Source organism: Myotis yumanensis, unplaced genomic scaffold (genome assembly GCF_028538775.1).
Source record: "Myotis yumanensis isolate MYYU_CA2020_CCGP unplaced genomic scaffold, mMyoYum1.0.hap1 SCAF_1, whole genome shotgun sequence".
NCBI classification, from domain to species: domain Eukaryota; kingdom Metazoa; phylum Chordata; class Mammalia; order Chiroptera; family Vespertilionidae; genus Myotis; species Myotis yumanensis.
In genome coordinates, this window is record NW_027223752.1 from 157,260,432 (window position 1) to 157,274,777 (window position 14,346).

A 14,346-nucleotide genomic window follows, 5' to 3' on the forward strand; every position below is an offset into this window, starting at 1 on the left:
GCTCGGTCCCCAGTGGGGGGCATGCAGGAGGCAGCTGATCAATGATTCTCTTTCATCATTGATGTTTCTATTTCTCCCACTCTCCCCCTTCCTCTCTGAAATCAATAAAAATATTTAAAAAACAAAACAAAACAAAGAAAAGCTCATCCACTGGAGTCAAGGCCATTCCTCTAAGCCAGTCAACCTGAGGATCAATCCCACCTATTAACATGCCAACAGCAATCAAATCTCAACTACAACATGAGGGCACACAGAACCCCCACACAAGGGACACTCCTGGAACCCCTGGCTCAGGTGACCAGAGAGACTGCACCAATTGACCCCACAGGACACCTACTACATAAGGCCACTCTGTCAAGACCAAGAGACATGGCAGATCTATCTAATGCATAAAAACAATCACAGGGAGTCAGCCGAATTGAGGAGACAAAGAAACATGTCCCAAATTACAAAAACAGGTCAAAACTCCAGAAAAAGAACTAAATGAAAGGGAGTCAAGCAATATTCTACTAGAGGTGAAGTTTAAAACACTGGTTATAAAGATACTCAGTGAACTTAGGAGAAGAAAAAGGAACACAATGAAAAATTTAACAAAGAGATAGAAAACATAAAAATGGAGATAGAAGACAAAAGAAAATCAGTCAAAAATAAAGAATACAATAATGATGATGAATACATTGGAGGGAATCAACAACTGATTCAATGATCAGAACAAAGCAATCATGGTTAACAGAACATGATTAATCCTATATAATAAGAGAGGGATATGCTAATTAGCCATGATCAGTATGCAAATTGGCCATCACTCCAACACAATAATAAAAGAGGGATATGCTAATTAGTCACAATCAGTATGCAAATTGACCATCACTCCAACACACAAGATGGCCGCCCCCATGTGGCCACAAGATGGCCGGCAGGGGAGGGCAGTTGGGGGCGACCGGGCCAGCAGGGGAACAGTTAAGCATTGATCAGGCTGGCAGGGTGGTGGTTAGGGGTTAATCAGTCTGGCAGGCAGAAGCAGTTAGGGGCAATCAGGTAGGCAGACAGGTGAGTGGTTGGTAGCCAGCAGTCCTGGATTGTGAGAGGGATGTCCCACAGGGATCGGGCCTAAACGGGCAGTCGGACATCCCTCGAGGGGTCCCAGATTGGAGAGGGTGCAGGCTGGGCTGAGGGACCGCACCCCCCCCCCCCCCCAGTGCATGAATTTCATGCACCGGGCCTCTAGTATTTCCTATAATTATAGTTAGTTACCAATTCTATTTCTGCCCCTAATATTTTCTCTTAGTCATATTCCATCCACTGCCCCTACCCTGATCCTTGGCTATACATCTCCACTTAACCTTATTGCATTTAGGGTTGAACCTGATCTGTCTCCCCTACTGCAAACCCCCACTGTTACTCTCTATTGAATAAAGTCTTCTTTACCATCTTAAAAAAAAAGAAGTAAAAAATAATGACAATAATATAAATGTGGATGAGATAAGAGTCTAGCTGTTTTAGAATGTGTTCAAACTTAAGCGACCATTAACTTTATATATATAAACTGATATAAACATAGCTTGGTATATAGGAAGCACAAGACAACCACAAAACAAAATCTACAAAAGATATCAAAGAAATGAAGAAATAAGATCCAGACACAATGCTGTAGAATGTCATCAATACGAGAAAAAGGAGCAAGAGAATAAGAAAGGAATAGAGAAAAACTACAAAAACAAACATAAAATAATTAATAATAGGCAATAACTACATACCTATCAATAATTACTATATATGTAAATGGAGTAAATGCTCCAATAAAAAGACATAAGGTGGGCCCTAGCCAGTTTTGCTCAGTGGGTAGAGCATCAGCCCACAGACTGAAGGGTCCCTGGTTTGATTCCAGTCAAGGGCATGTACTTCTGTGGTAAGCTCCATCTCTCACCCTGGGTGGGGCACATGGGGGAGGCAACCAATTGATGTGTCTCTCACACATCAATGTTTCTCTGTCTCTCCCCCTCCCTTCCACTCTCTCTGAAAATCAGTGGAAAAATATCCTCAGGTGAGGATAAACAACAACAACAAAAAGACATAAGGTGGTTGAATGGGCAACGAAAACAAGACTTGAACATCTGTTGCCTACAAGAGACCCACTTCAGATCAAAAGACACACAGACTGAAAGTAAAGGGCTTGAAAAAGAGATTTCATGCAAATTGAAAGGGAAAAAAAGCTGAGGTAGCAATGTTTATATATCAAACAAAATAGACTTTAAAACAAAGGCTCCAACAAGAGATAAGGAATGGCCGAAACTGGTTTGGCTCAGTGGATAGAGCGTTGGCCTGCGGACTGAAAGGTCCCAGGTTCGATTCCAGTCAAGGGCATGTACCTGGGTTGCGGGCACATCCCTGGTGGGAGATGTGCAGGAGGCAGCTGATTGATGTTTCTCTCATCGATGTTTCTAACTCTCTATCCCTCTCCCTTCCTCTCTGTAAAAAATCAATAAAATATATTTAAAAAAAAAAAAGAGAGACAAGGAATGGCATTTCAAAATGATAAAGGAATAAATTAAACAAGAGGATATAAATATCATGCACATTTATGCACCCAACATGGGAGCACCTAAATATATAAAGCAAATTATGACGGCCATAAAGTGAGGGAAGGACAGTAATGGAGTCACAGTATAGGACTTTAAACCCTATTCATATCAATGGATAGATCATCCAGACAGAAAATCAGCAAGGCAACAAGGGCCTTAAATAACACATTTAGACCACAGGAACTTAATTGATCTTTTAGGACATTTCACCCAAAAGTAGCAGATACACATCATTTTTAAGTGCACATAAAACATTTTCAAGGATAGACCTCATGTTAGGCCACAAAACAAGTCTCAATAAGTTTAAGGAGGCAAATCATATAAAGCATCTTTTCTGATCACAATCATATGAAACTAGAAATCAATTACAAGAAAACTGAAAAATGCACAAACATGTGGAAGCTAAATAATTTACTACTAACCAATGGGTTAGCAACAAGATCAAGAAAGAAATCAAAGGATACCTTGAAACAAATGAAAATAAAAACACAATGATCCAAACTCGATGGGATTCAGCCAGAGCAGTTCTAAGAGTGCAGTTCATAACATTACCAGCCTACCTTAAGAATCTAGAAAAATCTCAAGAAAACAATCTAAACTTACACTTAAATAAATTAGAGTCTAAAAAAGAAAAAAGAACAACAATAGAAACAATCAATGAAACCAAGACCTGGTTCTTTGAGTAAACACAATTGGTAAGGCTATACAGACTCAACAAGAAAAAAAGAGGGAGGGCCCAAATAAATAAAATCAGAAATGAAAGAGGAAATATAACAACTGACACCAAAGGAATGCAAAGCATTATAAGGAAACACTACAATTATACACCAACAAATTAGACATCCTGGAAAAAATGAATAAATTCCTAGAAACATAGAATCTTCCAAGGCTGAGTTAGGAAGAAACAAAAAATCAGAATAAACTTATAACTGGTAACGTAAAAACATTCAAACCTGTAAAGAATTTTTGTGAGTTTATTTGAATCAAACTGTTGATAATTGCTGGGAAGCAGAATCTCAACGGATTGGAATAATGCTTCAGAGAATGGCGTTTTTCATCTATTTTTGTACATTGCAATCAAAGGAGGAGATGTAAGTGGGTTACATGAAATCAATTGGTGATAGATTAGAGAGGCGGGAGAAAGCAAAGCGAGGAAACCTCTGGGATTGGATAAAGAGTAAAATGATAAGATATATGCTTCTTTTACTTAGGTGGGTATAGGATAGTTAACAGTCAACAATCAACACGATAACAATAACAGTGAAGGAATTTGTGCTATCTGTCCTGGCACCCAGGGCATTTGGTTGTGCCCTGAGAAGTCCGGTGGGGGGGGGTGTGTGTGTGTGGGGGGGGAGTTGTTACCCTGACATTTCAATGATATGCTATCATACATGCAAAAAGACAATAAGCTCAGTTAAGGTAAAGATTAACCTTGTCAGGGAAGATTAAAGCTTAGGAGATGACTAGCAACCATAAGTACTTTAGTTAAAGTTTAATGTCAGACCATCCTTTGTGGTTGCTTTAGGTCTTTTGAGTTTGCAAGATCGCCATGCAAGCCTTCCCTGAGCTTGTCAGGTTAGCATGTGGCCCCTTTCGTCCACATAACTATTAATGAAATGGAACTGGTAACCAAAAAAACCCTCCAAAAAACAAAATTATGGACTGAAAGGGCAAGGACTACACCCTTCATCTTGCCCCAGGGTAAGGGCTATGCCTTCCATCTTACCCTGGATCCTCCATTTTTGGGCAGCCATGTGCTCAGCAAGGCTTCTTCCCAGAAGCCCAAGCCTCTGCTAGCCACACCCAGGACTTCTTTAAACTAACCAATGACAATCAAGGGAAGTGCGCACCATAGATATGACCACATCCTGTGTAACAAGACACCGACTTGAGCCTGGCCAATCGCAGGGCCCACAGTCCTTTCTCCTCCCCTTACTCCAACCCCCTATAAAACTCCTCTTCCCACAGGGCTAGCTCTCTCTCTGCCACTTGCTGCTGCGTCAGTAAGGGGGGTAGGGGAGCCAAGCCCGGGCTTGAATAAAGACTCTTATGCTTTTGCATTGGACACGGCTGGCTCCCTGGTGTGGTTTCTTGGGGATCCTGGAATCTGGGCATAACATGGACCTTATGGCTTCATAGGTAAATTTTACCAAACATTCCAACAATTAATACCTATACTTCTCAAACTATTCCAAAAAATTGAAGAGGGATGACTACCAAACTCATTTTATGAGGCTAGCATTACTATATACCAAAACCAGAAAAAGACACTAAAAAAGAAAGTTATAGGCCAATATCACTGATGAACTTTGATGCAAAAATTCTCAACAAAATATTAGCCAAATTAAATAATATATTAAAGAAGACCTATGCCACAATCAAGTGGGATTTATTCTTGGGATGCAAAGTTGGTACAATCTTTGCAAATCAATTATTGTGATACACAACATTATCAAAATTAAAAAAGTATAAATCATATTATCATATCAATAGATATAAAAAACACACCGACAAATGTTTCTACTAAGTGTAGAAACTACTCAATAGTACATCCTGCCTGGGACATTCACAGTATGTGTAATACCATCTGGAGACTCTGAGAGAATGGAAGGGAGTGACAGAACTTAATAACTTTTTCTAACCCAGCATTGCTTGCTCTGTAAGCGTAATCGGACAACAAATGGGTCCGTGCTGCCTGTCACTACTTGAGTCAATTAAGCAGAGACAGGGTTGAATCATATATGAGCATTTATTCAAATACTGCCAGCAGTATGGGAGAGCAGCGGGTCATCCACTAAAGTCTGCCCTGCAGCCCCTCATAATCCAGCTGCTTATATAGGGTAAGACAAAGATTACATGGGGAAGTAGGGATTACAGGTATGGGGAAGTGGGAAGCTGGGGTGGGACTCCATCGTTTCGGCAACAAGGTTGTTAATCTTTCCATGATAATAGGAAGTTCTTGAATGAGAATGGTTTCAAGGTTGATTGTTAGGTCCAAGGTTGACTCCCAGGTCCAAGGTCCTGGGGACATACAACTTCCAGCCAAGTTCCTTTCTTTAACCAGAACAAGGCAATCATGGTTAATAGAGCATGATTAATATGTCCCATAAGCATAGCTAGTCCCCAATATTTTATTTTTGCCCCCAATATAAGTATATCTATTAATATACATGGATTGCACTTTGGGAAATATTGATCAAGTTTTTCATAGTTACTTATCCTTTAAACATTTCTCCCCATTAAACATTTCTCCTCTTCAGAGAATGGAGGCAGTGGGTTAGATATATGGGCTTTGGATTCAGACAACCTGGGTTCCAACCTTAATTCTGCTATTTATCAGTTGTGTGACCTTAAGCAAATGACTTAAACTTCTTAAATATCAGTCTTCCCATTTTTAAAATAGGCAACATAATAGTACCACTCTTATAGAGTTGTTGGAAAGATTTAAATAACTTCTATGAAATTCTTGTATAGTACCTAGCATATAGAAAGTTTTCAAAATTTTTATAATTATTATTGTATCGCTACTAATAGAGAAGGCTCAGGTGCCTACATTTTAACAAGGGGATCATTCGTGTGATTTCTCCCCGTGACCTTATCATTCAGAAGCAATAATGAATCTCCCAACAGGCCTCCTTTCCCATCAGAATCTGTTCCAAATGTGATCTACCACATCCAAATCTAAAGCAAATCTCCCTTGGAGGCAAAGTGCAGAGATAAATTTATCTAATCCAGTTCAAGTATCTAATCTGACACGATTATCTAACAAGTTTACCTTCGTTTAGTTCTGACTTTCCAATCCTTTTCCCTTCTGTCTCTTGGGCTTTTCAGGTCCAGGACTGCTTTGGCTAATTTCTTCATGTCTCCCCTTCTCTTCCATCCAGCATCCCCTGTACTCACTGAGGGCTACCTGGCTCTGCCTTACTAACTCCCCCGTTCATCAAATACTCACTGAGTACCCCAGTGGTCCTTGAATCTATGCATCGCTCTGAGCATCCGATTCCAGGACATGAATTTGGCAAAAGGCAGGATCTGAATGTTTACATAACATGAGGGAAAGAATGAAAAGAAAACACTTGGCTTCTTTGGCAAGCTACCTGATAAAACAGCTGAAATTCAAGAAGCCCTTTGGTGAAGAGAGAGACCGTGAGCACAGCAGGAAGAAGGCAGAGACCCGGTGACAAAGGTTGAGTTTTTCTATGGCCAGCACACCCCTTTCCCAAATGTTCTCCAGAAAGCTGCTGACAGAGCTTTGGCAAAGGACCATCCTCCTGCTGGCTGATAAGCTAAGCCCTGTTTTATATTTAACTCCCTCCAGCGCCCGAGGGGTGGGGTGGGGGTGCACTGCTTATAAGGCAGCGGGGACAATTTCCTCGTCAGTCCTCTCCCTCCCGCTCAGCTCCTCTCCCACCCCGCCCCCTCCTCCGCATTCATCCCTGAGTGGCTGGGGGAAACGTGCAGGGAGAGAAGCCAGAGAGAGGTGTGGGGAAAGTGAAAACAGGCTGCCCAAACCAGGGCATTCCCCCCATTTAAAAAAAAAAAAAAAAAAAAGGAAGTCTGCTGACATCCGCCAGTTAGTTTTAACATCCTTTCGGGAGCAGCCTTTGTCTTTGGAAACAACAATGAACTTTGCGGAGGGAGACGACTCCAAGAGATACTGCATTAGAGGGAAACATGTGGCCATCATCTGCGCGGTGGTGGTGGGTGTAGGCTTGATCGTAGGACTCGCTGTTGGCTTGACCAGATCGTGTGACCCCGCGGAAAAGGTCCCCACCCAGGGGCCTCCCACCCAGCGGCCTCCCACCCAGGGGCCTCCCACCCAGCGGCCTCCCACCTCGGGCCCTCCCCAGGACCAGGGGGTCTGCCCCGCCAGCGACGATGAGAGTGGGGGCTGGAAGAACTTCAGGCTCCCGGACACCATCAGCCCGGTGCACTACGACCTGGAGGTGAAGCCGGTGCTGGAGCAGGACACGTACACGGGCACCGTGACCATCGCCATCAGGGTGAGCGCGCCCACCCGGCACCTGTGGCTGCACCTCCGCGAGACCAAGATCAGCCGGCTCCCCGTGCTGCGCGGGCCCTCCGGGGCGGCGGTGGGAGTGCAGCGCTGCTTCGAGTACCGAAAGCAGGAGTACGTGGTGGTGGAGGCCGACACAGAGCTGGCCCCGACCGGCGACGAGTTCTACCGCCTGACCCTGGAGTTCGCCGGCCAGCTGAACGGCTCGCTCGTGGGCTTTTATAGGACGACCTACGTGGAGAACGGACAGATCAAGTAAATATTAATTTTTGCTCTATGTCCCCTCGACGCACATGCTTGCTTTCCGTTTCTTTTTTTTTTTTCTTTCTTCTCCGCTTTCCACCTTTTCATTCGTTTGTTGGTCTGCTGTGTATCCTGGACGTCCACGCTACCTGTTTTTCTGGGAGGCACAAAGTCTTGCCCTGGGGGCTATTCAGAATCATAACATTTGAAAGTTTTGAGTGAACTGCACAGAGTGTAAAAAAGAAAGAAAAATCAGTGTAAGGCTTTTGTTCCGTTGGAAAAACTATTATATGCTAAGCCGTGTCCTTTTTATTATTTCATTTTTGTTAAACCTCACTGGAGGAAGGGAGGGGGGAGAGAAGAGAGAGAAACATCGATGTGAGAGCCGCCACATTCACAAGTTGCCTCCTGCTCGTGCCCCAGTCAGGGAAGGGAACCCGAAACCCAGGTACCTGCTCTTGACCTGAATCGAACCCGCCACCCTTGTTCTCCGGCCGACGCTCTAATCACTGAGCCACGCCGCCCAGGGCTGGATCCTTAATATGTAGTAGAAACTAACTCAGATTTTTGAAATACATGTATTTGGCAAATTTCACTGGCGATATTCGTGGGTCCCATGGAGATGACTTTTAAACGGAACCTTTAAAATGCTATTACACTCAATTTAAGTGAAAGTCAGTACGTGTCAATTATAATTTTGACTATTTTACTAGAGAAAAGACATGGAAAGAGTATGTAAAATTCATGGAGTTGTCTTTTGTGACTCCATCTAGGACTGTGTCCTTTATCTCATTTAGCCAGAATCATTTACAGATAAGCTTTCAATAAAAACTGAGTCCACACATCAGTGGCAGCACATAGATACATCTTTGGACTTATTGCCCATAATGCAATATGCATGGGAATGCCTTATAAGCTTTTTGCAACATTAAAGATATATAATTAAGGACATAAAAACATTTTCTTTCCCACAGTCTTCCAAGTGTGTGTGTGTCTGTACACAACTTCATTTCCTGAGTCCAACAAAGATGTTACTTGCCTTGACAATCAATCAGAGGCTGCCACTAGAGTTGTATTAAAGGTATAAACTCAATGATCTTAGAAAACCTTCACACTGTGGGTGTGGCCCTTGTATCAAGGAGGAAGGCTACACCTGAAGTGTCACTGAACTTGAAACTGCTTTGACCTTTGCTTACTTAGATTCTGAACAGGTAAATGAGTAAGAAACCGTAGTATCACAGTTCAGAAATGTGAACCTGGGGCCAGCTCACTGTACATCCCTTTCCCATGTTGTTCTAAGTATCTTATAGGGCAAAATTCTTTCTGTTTGTCAGAGAGACCCAAGTACTAAAATAAAATATTTAAATATCCCTATCTTACTTGTAGTACACTGATACATTGGGTAGAAATGCCAGTGTGAAGGAATCATGCTCCTATAGATGATGTATCGTAGTAGTAACCAAACAAACTTCTTTATTGTTTACATTTTTCTGTTTATAAAATTTACATATGTTGAATGCATAGAAAATTATTAAAAAGGAAAATCAAAAGAACCAATAAATACTTCCACCATTCATTGGTAAGCCCATTAATATGTTAATGTAATTCTAATATTTTTCTGGGCGATCAAAATGGCAATCCATCTATATACCTTTTTAACTTATTATAAGCATTTCTTATTCAGTCTTAAATATTTTTAAGAGTCAGATTTTTAAAATGGTACAATACTCCCCTGCACAAATGCACTATTTTTTAAAACCAATTCCCTGATGCTCATTTGAGTTGTTTCCAGAATTTTATTACTATAAAAAAGTCAGAAAAGAACATAGTATAAATACACATTGCCACAGAAAACTTGGAAGACAGGGAACATTTTATAGGAAAATATAAAAATCCATTTATAAGCCCATCGCTCAAGTATAGTCATTGTTAATATTTAGGCAAATATTCTTTTAGCATTTTTTTCTGGACACATAAACATGGCATTATTATGCTGTGCACAGCATTATGCAATAGCCTTTAGGATATATCAACACTTTAACAAGTCATTTGTTATTCTTCCATATGATTTAATGGATACATGGTAGTTCATTGTAGGAATATAATTTATTCAATTGTTCCATTAAGCCTGAGCATTTAAGTTGCTCCTATGTTTTACCTAGAAACACCTATAAAAAATGTAATGAACATCTCTATAATAACGTATAACATTTTCTAAGATTTCTTTAGGAAAATGGTCCAAACTACATATGTATAAATGCATGCACATGTGTATTTATACATATATATACTAGTACACACATATATATGACACACATATATATGACACGTGCATGCACATATGTATTTATGTGTGTCTCCAAACCAACTTTCAAAAAGTATGTTCCAAATTACATTTCCACCAACAATGCATGAAAGTACCTACTTTTCTGAGCCACACTAACAGTAACATAATTTTTTAAAGTGTTTGCACTTTGGTGGAGGAAAAGGCATACTATTCCACCTTCAAGAGATACTAAAAATTCTTTAGTATAAATTGAGTCAAAGCTTTAAAATTACTATTCTCAGACTTTAAAACTGCTTCTTAGGTTGTGAAAATAATAGAAATTTCATCCAATTAAAGCCATCAAAATATTTCATAAAAATTCTATACATCATAGGAAGGCCAAAAAAAAATATGAAACAAGGTTCCATTAATAAATTTCTGTTACATATTTCATAAATTAAAAAGACACACACTGTGGATAGAGAGTTGCCCTGCGGACTGAGAGGTCCCGGGTTCAATTCTGATTAGGGGCACATGCCTGGGTTGCGGGCTCGATCCCCAGTAGGGGGCATGCGGGAGGCAGCTGATCAATGATTCTCATCTTTGGTATTTCTCTCCCTTCCTCTCTGAAATCAATATAAATATATTTAAGAAAACCACACACTGTACACTAAAATATATATTACTTACTCTGATTCTTTGGATTATTTTACCGCACCAGTTAATTTTACCATAAAATATATGTGTGAGAGCTGACATTCGGAAACTCAGTTGTATTAACTGTTGGGCAGCAAACACCATGCTGTCGCAAGATTGGTGAGGAAGGCCTGTGCTGCTAGGTTCTCAGGGAAGATTGGTCTTCCCGAGTTTGTTTTCATTGGTAGCTTTTGAGGCTCTCATATTACACAGGATGCTGCCAGTTGTGCACTGCATACACGCTTTGGAATAGCCCTGGCACATACTCAATAACTTCATTTAGGCTCAATGGAATACTTTTGGTTTGGCTTGTTAGGACATATCTCAGACATATGAGAAAAAATGCATTTCTTTTAAGCCTTTGGACAATGCAGGCCTCTGGGGGTTCCCATCACTGTCCATATAAGGATGGCAAGAGTGAATTCATTGGAGCAACACCATGCTTTCACATTATAGACTGAGCTTTGTCATATTCGAAGCTCCTGCAATTAAAGCACCACTATAGTAATACACTTTATGCAATCAAAATCATATTCTCTGACTTTTTTGCCTTAATGTAAAATTTAACTCCAGGATTGAGTATTAGCAGTTTGGGATATTATTGTTGCAGCCTTAATGCAAACTAAACATGAATGAACTCAGTAGCTACTTTCCCTCAAAATGCTAAGGTAAAGGAGAGTTGTAGAAGAAGGACGAGCCAGCTTAGAGTTCTCTATGTCAAGCTGTCACCTTGCTAGGGACAGACTTGTAGTGAGGCTTAGAGAAGAGCGTGTGGAAAACTTAAAAGTCACTTTTCCTACTACTCTCTTAAGGTCTGAGAAAAAAACACTTAAAAAGGATTGAAACTTTTGAAATGTTTCCCTGCCCACACCACCCGAACCCCCACACTCTTTTCAGTTGTTCTTTTCCCAGAGTCCTCTCTACTCAAATCTCCAAGTATATAACAATATTTTTTTTTCACTCCCAAGTTGAGCATTTCTTTCTCGGCATTTAAACTAATCTTACACAGCATTTCCCAAAGTGTGTCGCACAGAACTGCATGGATAGCAATAGATTTTGCCAGGACAAAAGTAGGGGAGGGATACTGTGGCCAAATTAGTTTGGGCAATAATATTAAACACAATAGGATTTCTTGTGTGTTTTTTTGTGTGTTTTTTTAAAAATATATTTTATTGATTTTTTACAGAGAGGAAGGGAGAGGGATAGAGAGTTAGAAACATCAATGAGAGAGAAACATCGATCAGCTGCCTCCTGCACACCAGGGATGTGCCTGCAACCAAGGTACATACATGCCTTTGACTGGAATCGAACCTGGGACCCTTCAGTCCGCAGGCCGATGCTCTATCCACTGAGCCAAACCAGTTAGGGCTCTTGTGTGTTTTTTAATGGTGAGACTTTTCAGAGGCTTTCTCCTGACAGTGTCCATATGAATTTCCAGAGACTGCCACAGTGTGGTTTCCCTACCTTATGTGACTGGACTCTTCCGTGGGTCTCTGAGAGTAAGCTAAGCCTCTCTTGTTCACTGTGTGGCACACACTGAACACTCCAATATTATTGGATGAATATATGGAAGCAGTTCACACCGGCTTCTCCACTCCTAATGTCCTCTGGCGACAAGCGGGGCCAGGCCGCATGGCTACGGAGCTTTCCCATGAAGGAGTCCAGCTTCCACCAATGACATCTCTACCTTCCAAATCAGGGCGGAAACTTTCCTTGTTTGTTTTCTGCTCATCTTGTGGAAGGGAAGTGGAATTGGTATATACTTTCTTTGTAAATTTAGGAACACGGTCTTTATGGTTTAAGAAATGGGATGATTGGAACTGATAGAAATTACAAGGATTTAAAAAGAGGGCAGATGGTTTCCACTTTGAGTTTTCTGGATCGTCCTCAAAACATTGGTAGGATTGACACTGACTTTAACAGTATGGTGGGATTTTAATAGGCAAACTGAGAAGGTAAAAGCAAGTAAAAAGGAAAGGCACCAAGTCAGAAGAGCAGAGTGGGGAGAAAATTAGTTTGTGGGAGAGGTTTATAGGAAGAGGTTAGGTAGAGATAACTCTTGAAAACCCACGAGAAAGGAAAGGAAGGATAGCGGATGAAAGGCATTATGCAGGAAAAATTAACTGGTCACCATTTGGAAGTGGATGGTGAAGGAAAGAGCCAAATCCATACATGGGTATACGGGAGACAGTGCAATGACCCGGAAAGAGATGAAGATCAGGTAAGACAGTGGCTTCAAGACAGACAGAAGATGACACAATGGAGAAGGCAGTTTGGAGGAAAGGAATCAGGATTTGCAAACTGACTATCAGAGGGTTAAGGTAAACTTATGGGCCTAGGATGTCCCAGATACCTGATCCGAGGAATAGCCACACATTAATTAGAAGTAGAAGAGAAGATCCAGATTGAGAAGGAAAGGTCTTAAATTCAGTGTCAGATGTGTTGAATGCCTGTCAGACACCTAGGAAGAGGTCTAGGAGGCATTTGGATAAATAAATCTGCAGCACAAGGTGAAGGCTTGTGATAAAGATTTAGGAGTTAAGTGGAAATATGGCAAAAAAGGAAATCAGTGGGATGGTCTTAGGTCAGTGTGTTTGGTACATTCCCACATGCGTGGGTGTGTATGTCAGTTTATTCATTATATTCTTAGATTGCTATGTCGAGCTATCAGTATATCCATTATCAATGAAGAATTGATTTTTTTTAGTCTTGTTTACTTGTTGCAGGAAGCTTAGTAATTTATTTTAGGAGCAAGGAAACAAAAAAGATTTTACTTGGCCTTGCATGTCTTCTACATAGGGAAAGATAATTGGAAGATAAGGGTAACTAATTAACGGTTGCATTCAAACCACCAAAAGCATGGTGGAATCTGAATAAGCGGGATGGGCTGTCTTGCACTGATCAACTTCCCTTCTTACATGTGGAACACTCGCTTTGGTCTGCACTGACACATAGCAACCGTGGCTGCCCCACTTGTGTCAGAAGCCTTTTGTTTAAGGTTTTTACCTAGACCAGTGATGGCGAACCTATGACACGCGTGTCAGAGGTGACACGCAAACTCATTTTTTTGGTTGATTTTTCTTTGTTAAATGGCATTTAAATATATAAAATAAATATAAAAAATATAAGTCTTTGTTTTACTATGGTTGCGAATATCAGAAAATTTCTATATGTGACACGGCACCAGAGTTAAGTTAGGGTTTTTCAAAATGCTGACACGCCGAGCTCAAAAGGTTCGCCATCACTGACCTAGACCTCGCTATTTATTTTGCTGGATTAAGTCATCAAATTGCTGAATATAGCCTGAGAGTCTTCCTTGGAAATAATCTGCCAGATGACTTATGGGATAGTAGTGTGTGTGTTTTTTTTTTTAATTTTTAAAAGTTGATTCAGAGTGAATTGCATCATCTCCTCCTCTCTCCTCCGCTTTCTCTAAAGTCACGTTGATGTGACTTACTCAGAGAAGTCAGAGGGGTGTTCTTCCCTTTTATAAATTAATAAGCTACATAGAATTATATTTTGAATGTGCTGGGCCTCGAAAG

General features: G+C 40.9%; 1 protein-coding gene across 1 annotated transcript in view; it reads left to right on the forward strand.

The window, feature by feature from the left end:
* Positions 1-6,931: 6,931 nt before the first annotated feature.
* The window catches only part of ENPEP (glutamyl aminopeptidase), an 88,841-nt gene continuing 81,426 nt past the window's right edge, over positions 6,932-14,346 (forward strand). Inside the window, exon 1 of the mRNA XM_070390815.1 lies at positions 6,932-7,854. Within this exon, the coding sequence (XP_070246916.1) occupies positions 7,205-7,854 (650 nt within the window). The 5' untranslated portion in view covers positions 6,932-7,204. The remainder of the gene's footprint in view (positions 7,855-14,346) is intronic.